This window comes from Talpa europaea (genome assembly GCF_964194135.1).
Source record: "Talpa europaea genome assembly, chromosome: 8".
Lineage (NCBI taxonomy): Eukaryota > Metazoa > Chordata > Mammalia > Eulipotyphla > Talpidae > Talpa > Talpa europaea.
In genome coordinates, this window is record NC_140075.1 from 37,929,399 (window position 1) to 37,952,172 (window position 22,774).

The 22,774-nt window shown below is 42.2% G+C and overlaps 1 protein-coding gene across 1 annotated transcript in view; it reads right to left on the minus strand.

Annotated features, from left to right (window-relative positions):
• Nucleotides 1-20,915, minus strand: part of FBN1 (fibrillin 1) — a gene marked incomplete at its 5' end in the record, with an annotated part of 233,753 nt that extends 212,838 nt beyond the window's left edge. The window contains one exon of the mRNA XM_084240531.1: nt 20,752-20,915. Coding sequence (XP_084096657.1) covers nt 20,752-20,915 — 164 coding nt within the window. The remainder of the gene's footprint in view (nt 1-20,751) is intronic.
• Between the last annotated feature and the right edge of the window lie 1,859 nt (nt 20,916-22,774).

A 22,774-nucleotide genomic window follows, 5' to 3' on the forward strand; every position in this document is an offset into this window, starting at 1 on the left:
GGGAAGATCCTTGCAACAATGATATAAAGTCAGGGTCCAGGACCAGTTCTCAGCCAAGGGTTCAGTGAGTCATTTGCAGAAAGAGTGATTTCCAGATGAAGTAAAGAAGCAGGTCAGTTTTAAGCTCTGGTGACTCTAATCTCATATTCAAGTTATTCCAGCATCTCAGAACCTCTGGAATTGAATGATTACCTTTCCTTTTGCAATGTGAGCTCCTTAAAGATAGAAAGTTCAGATGTATCTTTCAAAGCCCAGAATTTAGCATAACACCTGAATTTTAAATGGTATGCAAAGATTTAGGGTTTCAAGTATACTTCCAACTAAGACAACGTAAGTGTCTTAGTTGTTAGGGAGAATGCTGTTAGAGTAGTATTCAATATATTGGAAAGGTAAATATATTTATAAAAAAATAAGCAAACAAATGAATAAGAACTACTAAGTAATGCTAAATTAATAGCAAGTCATCTACTTTTAAAAATTTTTTAATGAAAAAAAAGCAAATATATAACAAAAAATTGGAATACATGGAGCCTGAGAGTAAAATTTTTCCATGTTCCAGATGCATCATTTTAGAAACATTTCATAGCTATTAGCTTCTGAGATACTGTATCTCAAACTATTTCATAGGAGTCAACAGGCAGTGGGTATTTTAAAATATTTCTCTATTAAACCTTTCATGAGAACAGGGACATTGTTGCTAAGGAACAAAAAAAAATAGAAAATAAATCACTGATAGAGTTTACGTTTCTGAAAAATCAGAGGAAGTAAAAGTATGAAGTTGTTCAGATTATTTCATTGAAATTAACAATTCACATTATTAGGGATCAAGGACTCAACAAGTTGTCTTTTTTTAATTTTGCAAATGAAGCAAACAATTATTTCTGAACATTTTGATATCTGGGAAACTTTTAATAAGTAGTCTGAATTTGAAGGAATTTGACTAAATCAGGAGTCTCTCAAGTCCATGTGAAGTGACACTGTAGAATAAAACTAATAATTACCAATTTTAAAGAGTATTATAATTTACACAATGATCATGTGACTCCTAAAGTCCCATCATTTTCAGATGAGGAAACTGAAATTCAGGGACATAATTGTTCAAATGCTACAAAATGGAAGGATGTCTTAAATCACTAATTAGAAACCAAAAGAATTCATTAATAAAAATGCGAAAGTTAATACTAAAGATGTTTAGAGGGTAGAAAGATGTTTCCATAAATACCCCAAACAGAATATGGTCCTTTATATTAACTAATGTGTGCATCACCTTTTGTGTTCTGGTTTTCATAGGTTTGCCAAAACAAAAATTTTTGGAGATATTTTACAAAGTATATTGGAAAAAGAAAGCAGTGACAAAAAGAATACATTTAGGAATCACTCCTAATAACTGATGCTTCTGTTTCTGAAATAGCTTCTTCACAGTATGTATTTCACAGTATTTATGTTCGCTCTGGTTACATTATCAGTCAGCTCTTAACATGCTTAGTGTTTGGGGGAATGGTGGGTGGAGAACAATATGGAGGTTCAAAATATGGATTAGTCAAAACCTACTCACAGCTATCACCAGAGTGTATTCTGTACACACACTTGAATATGAGTGTTCCTAGTCTTCGGAAAAGCAGCCTCAAGCAAAACCATCAGGTCATGCAGGCAATTAGTTAACCTGGCTCAGGAAGGCAGTGAGTTTTAGGAAGGCCATAGTGACCCAGATGATGTTCTTAAAAACCCTCCAATTTCACATGTCTATGACTTCATTTAGAGGCTGCCAGCAGACTGTCCATTACATGGAGAAAGTGACAACTCATTCCAACTGCCAGCACAGCACAGCTCTTCCCCGAAATCCAATGTGAAAGACTTCCCTCTCAGCCTGAGTGATGCCAGCTCTGTCCTCTCAACACCTTTTGAGCTCTGGAGAAGGTGTGACTGCATTCATGTTGCAAGTGGGAATTAAGTCAAGTGGGTGCTAAATACAAGTGCATATTCTCAACACAGTGACAACCTCGTGAAGGAGATGACATCAAACAATGAAACATGTCCACCCATTCCACCTCCACACATCCCTAAGAGGGCTCCAGATCTCTGTAGCAGCTCCCAAAGACAAAGCCTCTGCTCTAAAACACCTGTAGGTTTACCTGGAAGTTTGACATCAGTAGTAGAAATAAGGCAGGCCTCAATAAATAGTATGCATCTTTCGCTGACATGAAACACACATAGAAAATGCAACTTGCAAATATGCACACACAGAATGCATATACTCAGCGTGAAGCTTCTGGGAAGTTCTTTCATTGTATTCCTTCCCCAAGGGGATTCTGTATATGCCAGTGTTTTCCAGAATCTTTCAATTGAATCACTAAAGCTGTGCTATTTCTTTAGGGTCACTTGCTTTTTCCAGTTTTAGTGAGATATCCTTGACACACGGTACTATATACGTTCAAGGCGTGCAACACAATGGTTGACTTACATACATTGTGAACGTTTGTTAAAAAGTCTTTCTTTAATTAAAAGAGCATTCCAGAGAAAGCAATGCTGAAATGAGAGTATGAATATCCATTTTGAATGTTTAAATATCTGCAAAGGTCTTCTTTCCACTCATAGCCCAAAATCTTACTAATTTTTCCTAAGACCCTTGCCTGAATCTCCTTACTATAAAATGTTTCTCCATCTTGACTCTCATGAAAGACCATGAAATGAGGGGAGAAGAATAGATGCATCAGGCTTGTATCCTTCCTTTTTTTGATCCCTCAAGCACCAGACTCCTTCTGGGTTAATTTTGTAGTACAATTTTACACCTCACAGTTGCCAATATTTGGTGTAGATATTGTGTAATTTTCCACAAACCTCAAAGTGGGTGGATTTAGACAACTGGGGACAAAGCAGACCTGGCAATATCGTAGACATCTCTGGCTGCGTTGATCTGAGAGTAAGTTCAAAACAAGGTGTAAAGTTTTACAACATTAACAGATAATGACACAATTCAAATAGTCCCACTCTACTACTCTAATAAATTAATGGATCTAGACTAATCATTACTGGCTGCTAGCACCACACAACAAGAGACCAGCAGCTGTGATGTGCCTCCTAGTGGAAGTACATGTGACACTCAAAGTCTTCAGGCTGAAAGGTTGACTCTAAATTGAATCAAGCCTCTTCTCCATCAAGTCACAGCAAGTACAGGAAGAGAGAAACATGGCAAACATCACCACCACTGAAACTCAGAGGTTACTACTAGACTGAAACTCTACACCACTATGCTCCAGTGTGGTACAAGGACTGGCCAGTGCTGGCCCACACACCTAGTATTACTGACCTATAATGAGATAAACTTAAGCCGGAATGTAAGTCCATCAAGAAAATTTGACTGTGAAAAAATCAGCTGAGTTATACAGTGTGTTTCTTGGTATACTGGATAGTATTTTGTCACATGCTTCTCATCATGGAATGGCAACAACTAGCTCATGAACGGGCATTTTAAGTAACACCACTCTACAGGACCTGAACAAATTTCTTCAATAGATAAATTTCAAGGGAAAAAATATCAGACAGACAATCTGTATATAAAAATATTTAAAAGACATGTAGATTAACCAATTACAAAAGCATGGACTTTATTTGAATACTTATTTAAGCAAACTATAAAAAAATAAGTAAAATGTATAACCTAATCAGGGAAATGTAAATGTAAATGCTCACTGGCTATTTGATGATATTGAAAGATTGATGCTAATTTTAAATGTGATCGTGGCATTGTGTTTATGTTTCTTAAAGAATCCTTCTCTTTAGAAATGCATATTGAAATGTGTATGACAACTTAAATGTTTCGGGGATTTACTTCAAAATAATCTGTGGAGGGGGAAAGAAGTGGGCAAAACGAGACTGACAATGATTAATGGGTATCTGCTAAAGCCAGTGCTTCATTGTATTATTCTCTCTGGTTTTGTATATGTTAGAAATTCTCCCTAACTTTGCTGCAGCATCTGGCCTCCTTCACCCTGATAGTCACTCTCTGACATACCATCGTGACACCTCACTTTTGCTTTCTGTTTTCATTCACTTGAAGAGCAACTTTTATCTGTTATGCAACTCAAATTCTTGAGAGAAATGGGGACCTCCATTTAGAGACAATAATGGTCCAACCTAACACATTTACCATCTTAAAGAGGCAGGAGTTAAACAGTTTCCATGAATCTCAGCTACGTGGCTACTAAATAAGGTAAATACTCACTGGAGGAGGAATCCAAGAACAAATGAATGATTTAACCACACTTGTGCAAATAGTTAAATATCAGCCCAGGGGATGAGTACCCTCAGCATTACAATCACTTGTTGACATGGTAATGACAAGTTACTATGTTTTGTGACAAATAAAAACCTATCAGTTAACAAAAGATGAGTGAAAGGAAAGAGACTGATTTATAGCAGATTCATTAAAAAGGTTGAATTTTGGCTTTTTTTTTTTAAAGATTTATTTATTTTTAATTTATACAAGCACTGGGTACAGTCAGAAGCGCAGGAGGGTGAGAGAATTCACCAGAGCCAGAGCGGGGAGCAGAGCAGGCAGAAGGACCGAAGTACACTGCTGAGGGGAGCAGCGGGCGGCAGGAGAGGTCTGCTGCACCATGTGGGACCCTCGCCGGTGGCCGGGGTTCGAACCAGTGCTACAGAGGCTGTGGGCAGCTTCGCAGCCCAGTGCTCAATAGCTGCACCCCCGGGGAGGCCCGAATTTTGGCTTTTTCACTCACATATGGAAGAATTCTTACAGTTGTGGGAAACATGAAATGAAAGGAAATCAATTAGTAAGGAATCCTGCTATGTTTTCTGATTCTTCAATGAATGAGAAGTTGTAGTGGATAATCTAGTTCAAGGAGGGCCCAAATGCAAATGATAAGATGAGTAGCCCAAGGCCAAATTAGACTCTCTTATCTAGAATACTGTCAAATGTTTAACAATATATTAAATCTTAAATGCTAATAAAAGGTGAAGAAAAAAACAGCTCGCATATTTCTTGTAAAATGCCTGAAAGGCTTTCAAAATTTTAAAGAGAAAAGTATATTTTGTTATCTTTATTTCCTGGGAAGTTAGTGGAACAGAGAAAGTACCTGGTATTAGCTTGTTTTCATATTTTTGTATTTATAAGCTTTTATTGCATTGGTGTGATTTGCCCTCAAGGGAATGAGAAACATTAGGTAGTTTGAACATTTTAATGACGTCTAGAAAAATAACTATTATCTGTTTAAAGCATTCCTTATTGCTATAGGCTGTGAATAAATATGAAACAAGCACAACTTCTTAGATTTTATTGCTAATCAGCTAACCAGAGGTTGGTATATAAAGATACAGGATACAGAAGCTTTACCTAAATGAAGATAATGTAAGTTTTGTTCCCCTTATCTGGATGTTCAATTGTTTAAGATCTCTTGAAAGTTCATGTGAATCATCAAGAGAAAATGAAAAAATAAAAAGAATAAAAAGAATCTCAATTCTCAAGAGAAATATGCCACAGAACAACAACAAATAAGCATCCCTTTGCATGAAAAGAACATTATGTTGCTGCATGGCATGGGAGTCAGGAGAGGAATGCTCAGTTGGAAAGTGAAGGCCCTGGCTCTTCTCCTGGGTGGCAAATCTGAGTCAGCCTAGGCCCAGAACACACAAGAAGGCCTGCTCACCACAGTCCCAGAGATAACAGTCATGACAGAGTGAGCCGAAGGTCTACTGGGTCTATGGGAAAGGGAGCTTTCTTGGTTTGGACACAGATGGGTTGTTTACCTACCCAGCACGCAGTCCTCTTCTCTGCTAGTCAAAGTCCTCTTTCTTAAGAGGATCCCTCTGCACAGGGTTCAGGCCTGGCCAGCCTCAGGGACCCATTTCTTTGGCCACAGTGATGCGCATTTGACCAAGCAGTGCCAAAGTTCATGTGGTCTGATGCATGGGAGCCGGTAAACAGTTTATCATTTTAGCTCTGAGATCAGGAGTTGAATGACAGTATGGCTATTAACAGCGGTCATCTAGTCTACCCAAGCATAACCAAATCCTTACTTGGAGAGAGGCAATTACAGCACATTTCAATAATGGCCAACCACCTCACCACAAAACAGTATAACTCCCAGGGTATCTCTTCACACTGATGCCAAAGAAAGTGGTTTTGACATCAGTCCTTCTTTTTCTTAAAATGGAAATGCTTTTCACAAAGGTTCTTTGGGGAGGTGGGAAGGGGATGGGTAAGTGTTTATTCAGAAGGAGACAAGGACTATTTACCAGATCTGCCAATAAAAAAAAAATTGCAAGCTTCTTTGGAAGAGTCGAGAGGGGCATATTAATAAAGAATAACATTTAGTCAGTTCATTTCCCAATAAAGGCAACACTATTTGGAGGAAGGGGTATTTAAAAATAAAAACTTGTGTATCCATTGCTTAAAGATATAACTAGATCTAGATCTTCATAGGTAAAGGAAGTTTCTGTTAAAATTATATTTTAAAAATTTTCAAAGGTCAAATCTGCTTTCTATATTTGTGAAAAAATCACTTCTCCAAGATGACAAAGAAGAGGCTGTGGTATCCAGCGAGGTGACTGATTAACTTTTTGCACTGGCCATAAAAATCTAACCTCTGGGCCTCTCTGGTGGCACAGCGGGTTGAGCGCCGCACTGTGAAGCTATCCGCAGCCTATGCAGCACCGGTTCAATTCCCAGGCCGCCACGGAGCAACCCACATGGCAAAGCAGACCTCTCCTGTCGCGCCCGCTGCTTCCCTCAGCAGCATACTTCGGTTAATCTGCCTGTGCTGCTCCCCACTCTGTCTCTGGTGAATTCTCTCACCCTCCCGCGCCTCTGGCCTGTACCCCTATTGTATAAATAAAAAATAAATCTATAAAAAAATCTAACCTCTTTGTATGACTCCTTCATTTTGTTTGTCTATAACAGAATTATAATCATCCTCACCACCATAACTGAATATATCAATAGGAACTTGAAATGTAAATCTCATTAAATCTTAGTGTAACAGGGTGGTCCCCAGGAAAGGGGGAGGTTCCAGCTTCCCTGCCCCACCCAAGGGAGGGTGGAGCTGAACAGGAGGAGAGGAAGCTGGAGAAGAGACTAAGGAAGGAAGCAGGATGGAGCCAGGAGACCTGGAGGAGACACATGGAGCCTAGAGACACGTAAAAAAAACTGCGCTTGTCTTTTGGTCGTGGACTGGGTGACACAGATGTGGGTGAGACCTGTGGGGAGGTGACCATGGCAGCTTTTATCTTGATGTTGATTTTGCTCTTTTCCTTCCGGGCTTGTCCAGTTGTTTGTGACCCTTTGCTGTGGGTCCCCACTGGAAGATGCTTTAGACTTGTAGCAGGCTTTGGGGCCTTGTTCTGGGCCGATCCCATATGGATGGACTTTTACCCACGAGGGGATGGGTAACTTTGGGTGCTTCATTTAGAAACTAGACTCTTTGCCTTACCTGTATTGTTTGCTAGTTTTATTAAAGTTCCTTCCCATTAAAGTCTCGTATGTTTTGTGTTGATGCGGCGGATGGCAGAACCCATTTAGAATAGGCAGGTTTGCGGGGTTTGGGCTGCCCCTCTCCCTGTCCTATAACATTAGGACAGATTTAAGCCAGAAAGATGAATATTATAACCTCTTTTTAAAAGTGAGGAAACTGAGTTTTGGAAAGGTCAACCACTTGTCTGAAGCTCCTTCCTAGCAGGTGGTAGAACTAGGATTTGACCCCAGCCTGCTCATGTGCACACTTCCCAACCTCTCTGAAAACATGACCAGTGTTGTTAGCATTCATTGAAAACAACTCCTTAGTCCCTTAAAACATAATCCCATAAGCAATACCACTCCACGCAGCTACCCACAATCAGGCTCAAACAGGAAGCAGTGTGAGGTCATCCTAACGTATACCCCAGCCACTAGCTCTGGGTTTTTATGACTGAACTGCCAAATCGCTCCTAGCCAACACTTTAGGAAATGTTCAAACACTTTCTCAGATTCCATCTAAAACATCGACTATGTGGCCCTGGGGAATACAGAGCTCACAGGGTGGTAATGGGATATAAAATTTGCAAACTTGAGGTCAGTGGCCTAAACTCTAGGGTGTGAAGCAGCACATGTCCATGAAAGATTAAAAACTAGTGGTCTACTTGAAGGTTACCTATCAAATCCTTTCTTGCAAACACTGGTCCACCTCACCTGGAACATTAACCCCATCAGTAAAGGGACAGGAAGACATTCTAAATGTAGCATTGCCTGAAATCATTGGAAAGAAAGAATAATATCAATGGTTTGAGACAGAGTGTTCATTCTGAGAAGTAAGCATCAGGTCCAATTCAAACACAGCTAATCATCACCTGGATTATACAAATGCTCAATAAAATTACTGGGAGAGATGATAGCAAAGGCAAGAATCTTATATTTTTTTCTTCATTGGCATGCTTATCACACGGGATCTAAATATATGAATTAAGAGCCTAGATAATTAAGTGAGCAAGTTCTAAGCCAAGAGTTCAAATTTAAAGACCCAGAATTGCCATGGCCCATCCAAGGACATTTGATACTCTCACTGATAAGTAGAAGACTCCCATTTCTCTATTTCCCACTCCCTTACTTCTACCCTCAATAACTACCTTCCTCTACAAGCCCCATCTCACTCAACCCCACCTAATCTGGAGGCTTCCACTGACAGCAAGGCGAAATTAGGGAGCTATAACTCTGTGCCTGGCCTACCATCAGGCTTGACCACTCAGAGGATGATCACAGTGTCTTGGGCAAATAAACAAGATCCAGAAAGATGATCATGACCATGGCCACATCATGCAGGAGTTTGCTTACTTATAGCACCATTGAGGACTGGCAGATACCAATCATCCTCTTCAGGGTATGAACACAGAGAGGTGCGATCTCCTACTCAGTAATGCATGTCTACTTTAATTGGCTCTTTCCACTGTATGGTTCAATTTCCACACCTCTAACACAGAGAAATAAGTACCTTGAGCACTTTAAGATGAACTTTCTCTAGGTTTTGGTTTTCACATCTTTAAATTTTTAAGTCCATACCACTAAAACTCTAATTGGTAATATTTTTGTAAGGACGAATGTCCTGCCATGATGGAAGATCTGAGTCATGATTTCATATAAAACAACTTTAAAAATAATAAGAGCCTTTAAAATTCATTCATCAAGGGCACATATCTATTAGGGTCTGATTACACAATCTTCTAAATTAGCAAGAAGCGAGTCAAGGAAGTTGTAGGCAGTAAATATTATCCATGAAAAGAGGACTATGCATCAAACTGCAAGGAACATCATCTGCATGGGTGCCAAGTAAATAATGGGTTAAGCTGCCTTTCCAAAGGATTCTTCTAAAAGCTTTTCAGGAATTTTTTATAGCATCCAAGCACCTGTCTTTCTTTCATATCCTGACTCTTCTCCAAAGACTGCTGCCCATGGGGACACTGCTTAAGGTCACAGGTCTCCTGCTATCCATGCCACCAAGAGGGAGGGAGTTGTCATTTGCGTTTGTTGGGACTTGCGCCTGCTCTGTCCAGCTGAGCCCACTCGCTGGCCCACTCGCTGACAGGACACCTCTACAGGATTTTCTCCTAACTCTCTCTTCCTGTCTCCTTCAATCTCTTCAATCTTTCTCCCCCATTCTCCTATGAAAAATCTTAGCATTTTTCTTTTGCTTTTAATACCTCTAGGTCCCCAGGTAAAAATTAAACATCTTCCTTAGAATTTATTTATTTTTCTTAATGTTTTAACCTTTGTTTGATGTTCCTATTCTCCTGACTATCTTTGTAGCTCAGCTTATCAAGTTACTTACAAGAAGAAGAAAAGAGGAGATGTCAACGATGAAGAAGATAAGAAAAAGGAGGAGGAGGAGATTGGGGTAAGACAAAAAAGAGGAAGGAGGGTCAGAAAAACACAACAAAATAAAACAAAAACCTGTGTCTTGGGCTTCCCCGGTGGCGCAGTGGTTGAGCGCTGGGTTGGGAAGCTGCCCGCAGCCTCTGCAGCGCCGGTTCCATCCCGGGCCACCAGGCGAGGGTCCCACATGGCGCGCAGACCTCTCCTGCTGCCCGCTGCTCCCCTCAGCAGTGTATTTCATTGGTCTGCCTGTTCTGTTCCCCGCTCTGGCTCTGGTGAATTCTCTCACCCTCCAGCGCTTCTGACTGTACCCAGTGTTTGTATAAATAAATAAATAAATCTTTAAAAGAAAACAAAAAACCTGTGTCTGGAATACATACATAATAGAACTCTTACTATACTTGAGTTCAAAACCACAAATTTAGCAGCAGACATAATGTGTCCATAGGGCCGACATAAATCCTGTCTCCCAACACCAACATCATAAAATGGTTGTACTATATTTGGACTTAGATGTGTTTGGATACTTATATTTGAATGTAAGTATGACTGATGGTCTAGGAATTCACAACCCTTCAAAACACTGAACGAAATCACTTGTCTAATGGGGCAGTTCTCCCATTCCAAGCCTGCTTGCTGTCTGGAATACATGTTCGGCTGGGAATGGTGGAGATAGGGAATTTTCCTCTCTCCCTTCCTCTCTCAGGGGGCTGAATAAATAGACTCAGTGATAACTTCAACCCAAAAAAAAAGCCACTTAGTTGAGAAGGTAGTAAAATCACAAGAACTTAAAACTAGAATTTGATCTAGTATAGGTTTGGATCCACAATCCAAAACCGACTGCAGAACTAACCCAATTTTATTCTATTAACAATGTAGCTATTCCATTTATGCAAAAACAATAGAGTTAAGCTTACTACAACTCCGATTCTCCTGGGAATCTTTGATTTATTCACTTTTATTTTTAGGTGTCAACATATTTTTATTGTTAATTTTGATCCCTGACTCCTCCCAAGATTTTTTGAGGTATACTACACCAGTGGATTTACAAAAATGAGGCTATTAACAGCAATTGAAAGCAAAATTCCATATAGAAGAAACACACCAAATGCCTAAGATAAAAATGACAGTGTGCATTAAATTTGTCCCTGAGTTTCTTAGAAGTTTAAAAAAGGGGGTGAAAGTAAAAAAGGTTTATGATTCTCATATTAAAATAAAATAAAATCCACCACTTTATTAGAAACTATAATCTTATTCCTGGAGGCTGTGAGTTCTTTAAAAGAGGCACTGTGGACCAGCTCTGGACAATACCCTTAACATTAATTTAACAAAACATGGAGGTGCATTCTTCAGGCACCATTTTTCATTCTGAGATCATAGTGGCGATATACAATGAAGCATCTTCAGTGGGAAATGAAGCCAACTGGACGTCATCAAGTTAGACCTAAAACTCAAAGCATCTGATTATCCTTCTCAAAACCCACTGCTTCATTGCAGTAGTTAGTCTCCAAAGATGCTCCCCCAAATTTCTCCCTCCCTCCAGACACATGCTACTCCCCACATCACAAGGTAAGCCTCATTAGCCCACACTTTTAAATCTGGATGACACCTGTGACTTGTATGGATTTCCAAGCCATGCAATTCCAGACCAATTTAAAGAAAATCTGGTAGCTTCCACTTTGTGTTCTTGGGATCCTAAGTTGCCATGTAAAAAGTTTGGCTATGTGACAGGAGAGCTGATGAAAAAGTTCATGTGGAAAGGGAGACAATCTGAGCTCATATGGAGGAAAGCCAATGTGCTCAGCCAACATGGATAACACAGAACTCATTTGAGCCCTGCCAGCCTGCCCTGGCCATTCAAGTGAGCTCAGTGGTCAACATATGGATAAAGCGTATGACTAAGGGCCAAGAGGCTACTGGTCAAGAACCAGTCCCACCACACACTCCATCCTGAACAAGGCCTGGTCCCTACATCTGGAGCTCAGTTTCCCCATTTGGAAAAAAATACCCATTGGCTTCATCCTCAGAAGCAGATCCAGCAGGAGACCACATATGAGGAAAGTTTAAAACCTGGAGGGCCCCCAGCAGAGTCAGATAAATGGCTCTTTGTGACCTTTGTTCCTTGGTCCATCCATTTCAATAAACCACACCAAAATAAACAGGGCTGCAGGCACCAGTCCAAGATCATAGAACCAGAAACACACGTGAAGAAGTCATCTTGCTCAATCAAACCCCCAAAAATGGGGTATGGAGCAGAGGCAAAATTTCCCACTGTGCCCAAATTCCTGGCCTGCGGAATCATAAAAGATAATAAAATTGTTGTTTTAAGCCACTAAGTTTGGATAATTGGTTACATAGCAATAAAATAATCAAAACACACACAAATGAAAATAGTTTGTTTCATTATAGTAGAGGGACTAGGAAAGAATTTGGTCTTTTTTAGTTTCTCATTATTGGTGCTAGCATGTTTTTACCTATAATTTTTAATAACCATTGGAGGTGGGAACATCCTAGTTGCCTCCATTTTATCTCTTACAACCAAGTGGTCAAGTACCATGTTACTTCTGGGACACGACTTGAGCCTCTCCTTCACCACCAGGCTCCCCCAACCCCCTTATAGTCATCGCTCAGGCCTTTATACACTCTCACCCTAACTCCTATAGCCTCCCAAATCTCCCTGCCTCTAGTCTCCCTACCCTCTAAGCCATGCCTTTACAGCTCCTCCACACTCATCTGATTGTGTTCCCATATTAGGATCTTTAGGATCTTTTTTGTTTGTTTGTTTTGTTTTGTTTAGTTTAGTTTTTTAAGATTTATTTATTTATGCACACAAGAACCTGGGTACAGTTCAGATGTGCCAGTGCCGAAGGGTGAGAGAATTCACCAGAGACAGAGTGGGGAACAGAACAGGCAGACTGATGAAATATACTGCTGAGGGGAGCAGCAGATGAGACAGGAGAGGTCTGCTTCACCATGGGGATTCTCACCTGTTGGCTGGGATCAAATCCATGCTGCAGAGGCTGCGGACAGCTTCACAGCATTGCGCTCAACCGCTTGAGCCACCAGGGGAGACACCCACATTAGGATCTTTTAACAGTTCACCACCCTTACCTTTTACGACAATCAGATATTGTTGTGTCTTTAGTCACTCTGCCTCACCCCCACTGACAGTGTACAGACTATATACACAGGCACACACAAGGCTTCCTACTATACAACTCCAGGGGACACTACTTTCATTGGCTACATTATGAATTGTGCCCTTTGGAGTCATACAACACAAACCCTGCCCATACTCAGTGTCCCTCCACCCCAAACCCTTCATATTCTTTTCACTACAAGCCCATTTTCCCACAATTTTTCCTTTATTTCTCCCCTATTCTTCCTCCAAGCTCCAATTTATATAATTAACCATCCCTATCCATCAATAAATCAAAATTAGCCAGACATTCAAAAATTCTCTGTTGAATATCTACCATGTACCCAGCTCCTAAGTATCCCTAGTGATAAACAAATAAGAACATTGGCTTCAACAAATCCTCAATTTTAGTAAATAGTCACTTAATTATCCCATAGTCCAGAGGTCAGCATATTTTTTTTCAATAAAGAACCAAGTAGCAAACAACTGGGTTCTGTGGGGGAAACTATCTTTGTCACAACTACTCACTCTGCCACTAATAGTACAAAAGCAGACATAGATCATATGTAAACAAATGGGCATGGCTTTGTCTCAATAAAACTTTATTTACAACAGTCAGGCAGCTTAGTCTACTGTTTGCCAACCCCTAATTGACTTTCTCTATGAAGTTTTTTCTGACTGATGCTATGCCCACAATGATGCTTCCCTTGTCATGTGACTGTACCTGCCTTCAATAAATGTTGAGTCTTTCCATACAATGACAGTAGGAGGAGATTCTGGGAAATGATGGTATCAAGAATGTAGGAAAAAGAAAAAAGAAAAACGATTACCAAGTATAAGATTTATTATAATTGAGAAGCATTAAAATATATTGGGTAAGAGCATCAACTATGAAGCCAGATTTCCCAACACTACCTACCTCTTATTATATCCTGGAATAATTTTTTTAAAGATTTATTTATTTATGCATACAAGAACTGGGGTACAGGCCAGAAGTGCAGGGTGGGTGAGAGGATTCACCAGAGACAGTGGGGAGCAGAACAGGCAGACTGACTGAAATACATTGCTGAGGGGAGCAGCAGGTGAGTCAGGAGAGGTCTGCTGCACGATGTGGGTAGCTCCCTGGCTGGGGATTGAACTCGTGCTGTAGTGGCTGCGGATAGCTTCATAGGTTTCGTCTTAACCCCTTGCACCACCAGGGAGGCGCTCTCCTGGAAATAATTATTGAAACTCTGCAGCCTTCAGTCTTCTCATTTGTTAAATGGGCAAGTAGGTATAATTTCGCTCATCAAGGATTTATGTGTTAAATGAATTAATATATGCTTTATCAGAGCCTACTATTCTTTACCATTACTGTTATAATTTAATGTACAAATTACATTCTATTAATGGTTTTGAGCTTATAGGCAATCAAGTTTAAAAAATGAAACAGAAAAAATTAAATAAGTCATCATGTTAGTTAAACTTAAGTCATACATTATTTTCCCCTGGAAAGAGAAACATCATTTGGAGAGAAATTTCTCATATGGGACTCAAGGGCAAGTGATTCTGAATGACATAAGGAGCAATGTCTCCAGCTCAGAACTATGGGCAATGCAGAAGGAAGTGGTTACCTACCAGCCTCAATAAATATTCAAGGTGTAATAAGAAAATATAAGTGCCTTTTAAGACTCAACCACTTCTGACATTCTATAATTCTTTCTGTGTTTTAATAACATCTTTGCAGAAATATTAGAGAAAGTTTCTTATTCGAAAAAATATTACCATGTTATTAACTAACCTGGGACTTGTGAACTAGCTTGAAGGAATATTAGGAATTTTAAGTGGAAATTTACCAATGCCTTAGTCCTGCATTTTTGTCCAATAAAATGAAAAACCAAAACCATAACTAAAACTAAAGGAGAAAGAAAATTTAATATTTAGAGTTTGTTTTTAAAACTTAACCTCTGTGTACCTAGTTCTCACAGTTGCAAAGGAAGCTAATAAAAGGACCCATCTCACAGAGATGCTGTGTCAAATGAGTTAGCATACGCAAGACACTGAACGCCATGTCTGGCACCAACCACTGCTACCGCTCTTGTTACTATTTGTTTTTACTTAATCCTAGACCCTATGTCCTTTGTTACTTTTCTGTTGACTCCATTCTTGCAAAGCATCCAGTTCTACCCAATATTAAGCCCCACCCCAGGCTATGGACTATATGTCTCCGGCATTCACAGAGCAAAATTCAAAGTGGCATTCAATCAAGCCTTCCTGAATTAATGGACTCTTTGAAATCCATTTTAATGATAAGTCAGTGTTAAAATGCTTATGATAAAATTCTTGCCTGTGATGATATCATAATCTAATGGGAAAATCAAGGTTAACAATCTTGAAATATTAATCTCTCACATGCCTGTCATAAGATTCAGGCCTAATAGGTTATTGATTTCAGCTATCTCCAAAAAGCTCATGGGAAAAAATTCTAAGTTGTTTGAATGGACCCATTTGTTGAGTCAGTTTTTAAAACCATGAAATCATTAGTACAGTTTATATCTGTTTCAAGAAAACACTGAAAACCTTAATTTCACACCGAAAATTAAGGCTAACATTCCCAAATTGATGGAGGAGTTGTTTGGCTTATTTTAGGAAAAAGCAAACTAGTGCATTAATGCCTAATAACTTCTTCAGTATTTTGCTTGATTAGAATTACAAATATAATACTATAATCTTTTGAAGTATCTGCTACACAAGACCACAAGAAACCAAACATCTCTATATTCTATATTAAAATTCCAGTAAGCTTGGAAGGATGTCTGTAATGCCCCCAGCCCCCAGCTCATCTCACTGCAGGTTGAAGTATGCTTTAGCTAATTCACGATACCAATAACGGATGCATTTCTGTAAACACTTTATACCTTAGATGTTACAAAATGAATCCCATAAATATTTTTGTTCCCTCTTCTCATTTCATATGTGATAGCACCAAAATCTTCTATTCAATGATATCTTTTTTAAAAATATTATCTCAATATTTTAATTTAAATCTCTTCCAAAAATGCCAGGACAAACCATACCATTGTAGTAATTTTTTCACCATATTAAATTATCAGCATGTCTGACTTCAGATGAAGTCTTAAAGTCCTCTTTATAAAGTAAAATGGACTGTATGAAGTCTACAGAACTTTTTCTGTGTTCCCTGTTAAAGTTCTTTATTTTAATAACAGATTTCTGTGTAATTAATCCCTTGGAGTTTGCCATCACATAATCTATCCTGTGTATGAACTGTTCCATGTGTATTTTTCTGGTAACAAGACCTCTGGAAAAAATAAACAAATAAATAAAGACTAAAAGGAATCGTGTACAAGGGCACAAATTGTATGAAACACAACTGGTCTCATATACTTATAAATCAGGCAACAAGGACAGAAGTTCTCAATCCATCTTATTAGGGATTTGGGAAAAAGGGATTCACTCGAAAGAACTTTCTCATTTTACAGGAAACTGCTAATATTTCTTGCTTAGGAGCTACGGCAAAAAGGTAATCAAGCATAAATAAATGATACCTAATTAGTGTTATTCAACTTAAGTTGCTTTTTTAAAAAAAATTATATTGTACTCCAAGTTTTTTATTCATTCATTCATTCATTCATTTATTTTTTTGCCTAATCACAGTAAAGAATTTAGCTTAGAAAATTCTTTGTGAACTGAAATTTAAACAATAAAGCTAGGATTTTATTTCTCATAAAGCTATTTCACACATGTTAAGCAATGCCAGGCAAAGGAAAGTACTATACATTTATTACTTGAAATCATTTTGAAACTTGCAAAATTCTCATTTCAAAATAGAGAAAAATGCAATTTTTGCAGAGTGAATGGGGACCACACTCATTCCATAAAAAAGGGATTTCCTGTAAAAACAGAAATTGGCGATTTACTCTAAGAAAACAGTTAAAGCTGGGAAGAAACTTGAGGATGCTTAAATTTCCACTGTGGAACAACTTCTGCTGCCCAGTAGGAAGGAAAAAAAAAAAACACACCTGCAACAGGATAGGAGGAGAAGACAAGTCAGGACTATATACCCTGAGAGGAAAAACTAGGCACCAAAGCGAGGGATGGGGCAGAAAAGGAATCCATATTCCCAGAAGAATTACCAAGGAAATTCCATAGTCACCGGTCACATCAGAGAAAGACAAGAAGGTACTATTTGTGGGAGAGACTAGACCACAGCAGATATTGATGACTTAAAACACCTTTTAACTAGAAATATTAGTGAGGTGTTGAAAGTTGCTGCCACCAACTGGGCATCAGGCAGATTTAGGGGTTACAAATCAATTTCACTTCATAAACTGTGCATTTCCATGAAAATGGTAAACAGGTTTTATGGTAGCCAAAGAGGTAGTTTTGAAGCTGGTAATATTTTAACTAGCAAAAATAGAAATGTTAAACACTAACTGGAAAAATGTAACACACAACTGCTTTTCCTGATGATTTATACAGCAGGGCATGGTTAAAAGACTTATTCATGTGAGAATGTAATAGCAATGAGTAGAGAGAATATACTTTAAATGTTATTCAAATTTAACATTAGAATTGGTGTTTGTTTAAAATTGATGGGAAAACCTTTGATTCAGCAATGCTACTTGTATTAATTAAGACGATATATAAATCAACACATGTACACATAGGTATGTAGAAAACTGTTGGAAATAGAAAAAAAAAATATAATCCAAAAGCAGTCATCATTATAAAGCTGCCGCAGCCACAGTAGGAGACTCTATATGTCAAGAGAATATATGAGGCAGGTCCGTATGAGCTAACAGATGGATGTACTTAAAGATATATGAATGTTAGCAAGGTTCAGAACAGTATGTACTCCAAGCATATTGCATATATTGAAAAGGATACACACATATGGGGGAGTATACGTACATATACACACGTATATATTTATGTGTATATATTAGGTATATACTTGTATATGTAAGTATATTTATGTGTGTGTATATATAAATATCTATATAGTTACCTATAATATTTGTAGAAAAATACACAAGAAAATGGTCCTTGGGGCCTCCCTGGTAGTGCAGGTGGTTGAGCGCAGCACTGTGAAGCTGTCACAGCCTCTGCAGCGTGGGTTCGATCCTTGCAGGCCAGGGAGATACCCACATGGCACAGCAGACCTCCCCTGTCTCTCCCGCCACTCCCCTCAGCAGTGTATTTCAGTCAGTCTGCCTGTTCTGCTCTCGCTCTGTCTCTGGTAAATGCTCTCACCCTCCCGCACATCTGGCCTATACCCCAGTTCTTGTATGCATGAATAAATAAATCTTAAAAAAAAAAAAAAGAAAATGGTCTCTGAGAGGCAAGAGGAAAATGATTTTCATTTTCATTGCTTATCTTTTTAAATTACATTTTATCTTCCTAAATAGCATGAGAACTACAGAAGTAAAAATGCATGTATTATAAAGCTTCATTATTATATTAATATTGTATATATTATATTTAAAAGGTTAATTATAATTACTTTTAAAACCTTAATATATGTAAAATTTTATAGACAACATGAGAATTAAGAGTATTCATAATTACTATTCTATTAATACCAGGAGATTAGAAAGGTTTCAGGAATACCTTGCAATAGGGTAAAGTTTATGTTAATGACCAAACATGATGAGGAACACAGAGAGTTTTCTCTCTCTGATGATAAAAAAAAATGTAAAACTCAACATATAAATGCTGGTGAATAAAAACATGAACACTGTGATAAGCAATGAAGTAAAACTCAGACTCTGCTTTGATACTGAGTCTGCACCTCCTGTGACAGCATCTAGAGATGAGACAAGTGTCTGGCCACACCTAAACTCTCCCTGCAGACTTTCATCCACAGAGTTAACTCCCACTTCCTCTTTCTCTATAGAAGCAATACCATCAAGCTTAGAAATATATTTCGTGAAGGAATAGTGCTCATTAAATCTAAATTAGGTCCTTTTGAGAAGTGAAGAAAATCAGAGCTTCAGTGCAACTACTGAACATAGCACGTGCCTTGCATACAGGTCAATAAATGGCAGCTTCCTGATCAAGATCAGGCTCACCATAAGCAAATTTCCTTTCCAACACAGTTGGGATCCTGCATTTATTTTCCACAAAGGCCAATGGAAGTAAACTCATCAGAACTATTTTCCGGGGTCAGAAAACCGTGCATATTTTTCCACCGCTTAAGTGCAAGACTCATCTGTTCCCAGTCTAGACCAAGACTCCAAAACTGATCAGTTCAACTTGCTGCACTTTTTCTTCCCACACCTGGACTTCAAAAACACAAACTTCACTCCCTATGTCTATTATAAAGAGCCCATAACAAGAAAGAATAAGTGAAATGTTCAGCCACATATTAAGTGAGCATTATCAATTGGCCACTCAGGGCCATGTAATCAAGTTACAACTACTCAAGAAAGAGCAACCATCAGAATTATAAAACTTAAATGGAAAACTTGTGTGTATTTACTATCTGGGTTCATTGAACAGGTTCCTCTGTGGAGATCAAATGGGTCATTTACAGTTCACTCTGCTGCTTCTTTGGAAACTTGAATTGAGACAATCACAGAAAGAGATTTCTCCTTCCACGTGAAAAATTTTAAAGGGAGTGTATGCCCACTGTCCGCAGTGTGGGGAACTGACAATCTCTACACGACCAACTGTGCTTAAATATTTCCAACTGAGGGCCTCCCTGGTGGCACAGGGGTTAAAGACAGTGCTAGCAAGCTGTCCACAGCCACTGCTGCACAAGTTGAATCCCTAGGCCAGCCAGGGAGCAACCCACATGGCATAGCAGGCCTCACCTGTCTCGCTCACTGCTCCCCTCAGCAGTGGATTTCAGTAGATCTGCCTGTTCTGCTCCCCACTCTGTCTCTGATGAATCCTCTCTCTCTCTCTCTCTCTCTCACACACACACACACACACACACACACACACACACACACACCGCACCTCTGCCTCTGGCCTGTGCCCCCGTTCTTGTATGCATGAATAGATAAATCTTTTTTGAAAAAAAATCCAGCTGGAAGTCTTCCTGCAACAGGGGCATGATAAGCCAGTGAAATGGCCAACTGCAGGTAAGTAACACCTAGACGGCTGGTTAAAAATACCCACTTCAGCACCGCAGCATTACTGCCCCAGCAGGGAAGAGCTCCTTACAACCCAAAAACAAGTTCTCAGAAATACTTGCCCTGCTTGGCTTCTAGCACAGACAACAGAAACGATGTCCACATCCCAGGACACTCAGTCCCTAATTTGAACCTGCCCGACTTCCAGGAGAGTGAACCATTAACTGGGAGACTTCGGGGTCACTGCAACCTCCTCCTTCCCCAGTTCCCAGATGAACGGAACTTCTGCAAAGATGCCCACAAAGAAAGCACTTTCTCCTCAACATAACCGGAATCGGTATGAAGGCAAAGGAAGGGGCTTCCCCTCCCCGGGAAGCAGCTGCCCCCACCATGCCCTCTTCCTCAAAGAACTCGTCTTGCCTTCCAAAATCTGTCTCAACAGTGACCCAGAATTCCTTTCAAGCATGACCTCTCCTCTGGGGCAGAAATTCTTAAAGAGTGGGCGCGAGGAAGTTGAGCCTCGAAAGCAGAGGGGACTGGGTAACTCCCGCCCTTCTAAGGTGCCCCCTTGGAGGTCCCGTCCAGGATCCTCCTGCTGTCAGCTCCTCTGGGTGTGATACTCGGGGAAGGGGGTGGGGGGGGGGACCCACACCCACAGAGAGGGCCCGTTCCATTACCCTTTAAGCGCGTCGTGTCCCCCGCCGCCTCTTCTTTTGGCCCGGCTAGCTCTGGTTTCCTTCACGTTCCCAGCCTCCAGACTGGCGTCGGCCCCATAGCTCGTGTAGGACGCTAAGAGCACGATAAATCCCAGGGCGACCTCCAGCAGCCCCCTGCACCGCATGATGCCGCGCGGCCGCCGGCTCCCAGCGCCTGTCGCCAAGCCCGGGGTCTGTCCGCGGCCGCCGCTGCGCCCTGAAGCGCCCCGCGCCGCCGGGGTCCCGCTCCCGCGCCGCCGGTCCCCGGGCCGCGCTCCTCCCGCCTTCTCCAGGCGCTGCTCCCGCTTCAGGCGGCCCCTGCCAGCTGCAAAAGACAAACCGCCGAGGCGGTGGGGGGACATTAGGGCACCGGGATGCTGCATCCTCGCGCTCACGGTCCGCGATCCTCAGCCCGCCCCGCGCGCTGCCTGCGCGTGGCGCAGTTCATTTGGGTACGTGAAGCCCGGTGGGGTCACAGCGGAGCGAGAAGCCCAGGGCCCGGGGGCCGGCGGCTCCAGCCAGCCCCTCGGCCTCGGGGAGCCGTCTCCAGAGCACAGCGCCAAGTCCCCTGTCCCCCGATGGTCCCACGCCCCGGCGCGAGCTCGCCGGGGTTCCTTTTTAATGGCACGGCTGGCGCGCCACGCGCGCTCCGGCCGCCCCGGCTCCCCGGCCGGTCCTCGCCGCCCCGCGGCCGGGCTGCAAACCCGCCGCGCCGTCCCCGACCGGCTCCGCGCGCTGCCAGCGCCCCCGAGCATCCGACGGGGGGGCCCCGCACCCGGAGCGCGGGGCCAGGAAGCTGTCAGGCCGGGGAGGGCCAGCGCCAGCTGTGGACGTTCCGGCTCGGCCCCTCACCCCAGTCCCTGTCCCTGCCCGCAGCGCGGCGCAAACGCGAAAGCCTCGGCGGCGGGAGCTCCAGCCCCGGGGCCGCCCGACCCCGGTGGGGACCCGGCTGCACCCACGGGAGGCGCGGCGGCTCCGGCTCCTCGGGCGGCGGCAGCTGGTCCTCGGTCCTGGCCGCGCCGGCCGCTGCCCCGCTCCGCCCGCAGCTGTCCAGCTGTGGCCGCCTGTCCGCCTGGGGCACCCACAGTCTCTGCCGCGGCTCCCCGGCCCCCGCCTTTCCCCACCTCTTCAAGTATCGTCTGCGCAGCGGTTTCTCGCGAGAGAAATACTTTTTTAAAAAAAGAAAGAAAAAGAAAATGACACCCCCTCCTACACCCCCCTCATCCCCACCCCACCCCTCGGCCCCATCCATCCTGCGTTTCCACTCCCCTTTGCCAGCGGCCGCCTCGGCGCGGGGGCCTCCCTGCTCGCTCGCAGGATTCGCGCGGTGGGAGGAGGCAAAGGTGATCGGGTCCTGCCTGCTGGCCTGGGAGTTTGCGTTTTGGGGTGGGGAGTTGAGGGAATGGGAACAAGGGGAGTAGCGGTTTAGGTCACTCTGCGGCTGGGCGGTCTACACCCGAGATAAGCCGCTCGGGTGATCTGGGGAGCCCGGCCGGAGCGGAAAGCTGTGCCACCTGCACCAAGAACGCGCGCTGGAGACGGCGGCCCGAAAGCCCGGGAGGCCCCCAGCCCTGGAAGAGCCCCGCGCCTCCTCGGCGCCTGCCTCCTGCGCCTGTCAGGCAGGGCTCTCCACCGAGGCTTGGAGCCCGGAGGCTGGGCAGGTTGCGCAGCGGGCCGCGTTCGAGGCGGGGCTGGTGGGTGAGCTGGGAAAGTGGGCTCCACTGTTGCCACTTGCAGCCCGGGCGTCTAGAGCCCACTGGAGACGCTACTCTTCCAAGGCTTGGCTCAAGTCACCGGACTGAATCCAGGGTGCCAAGAGTCCAACCCAGAGGCCTGTAGATGTTGGATCCTGTGATTTGGGATGGGGCGTGAAGGAATGGTCCTGTTGCCCAAGCCACTGTTAAGACTGGGCTTCTCCTGGACACCCCTATTTCACCTCCCCAAACACACGCGCGCGCGCACGCACACATGCACACACGCACACACACATGCACACACGGTTTCC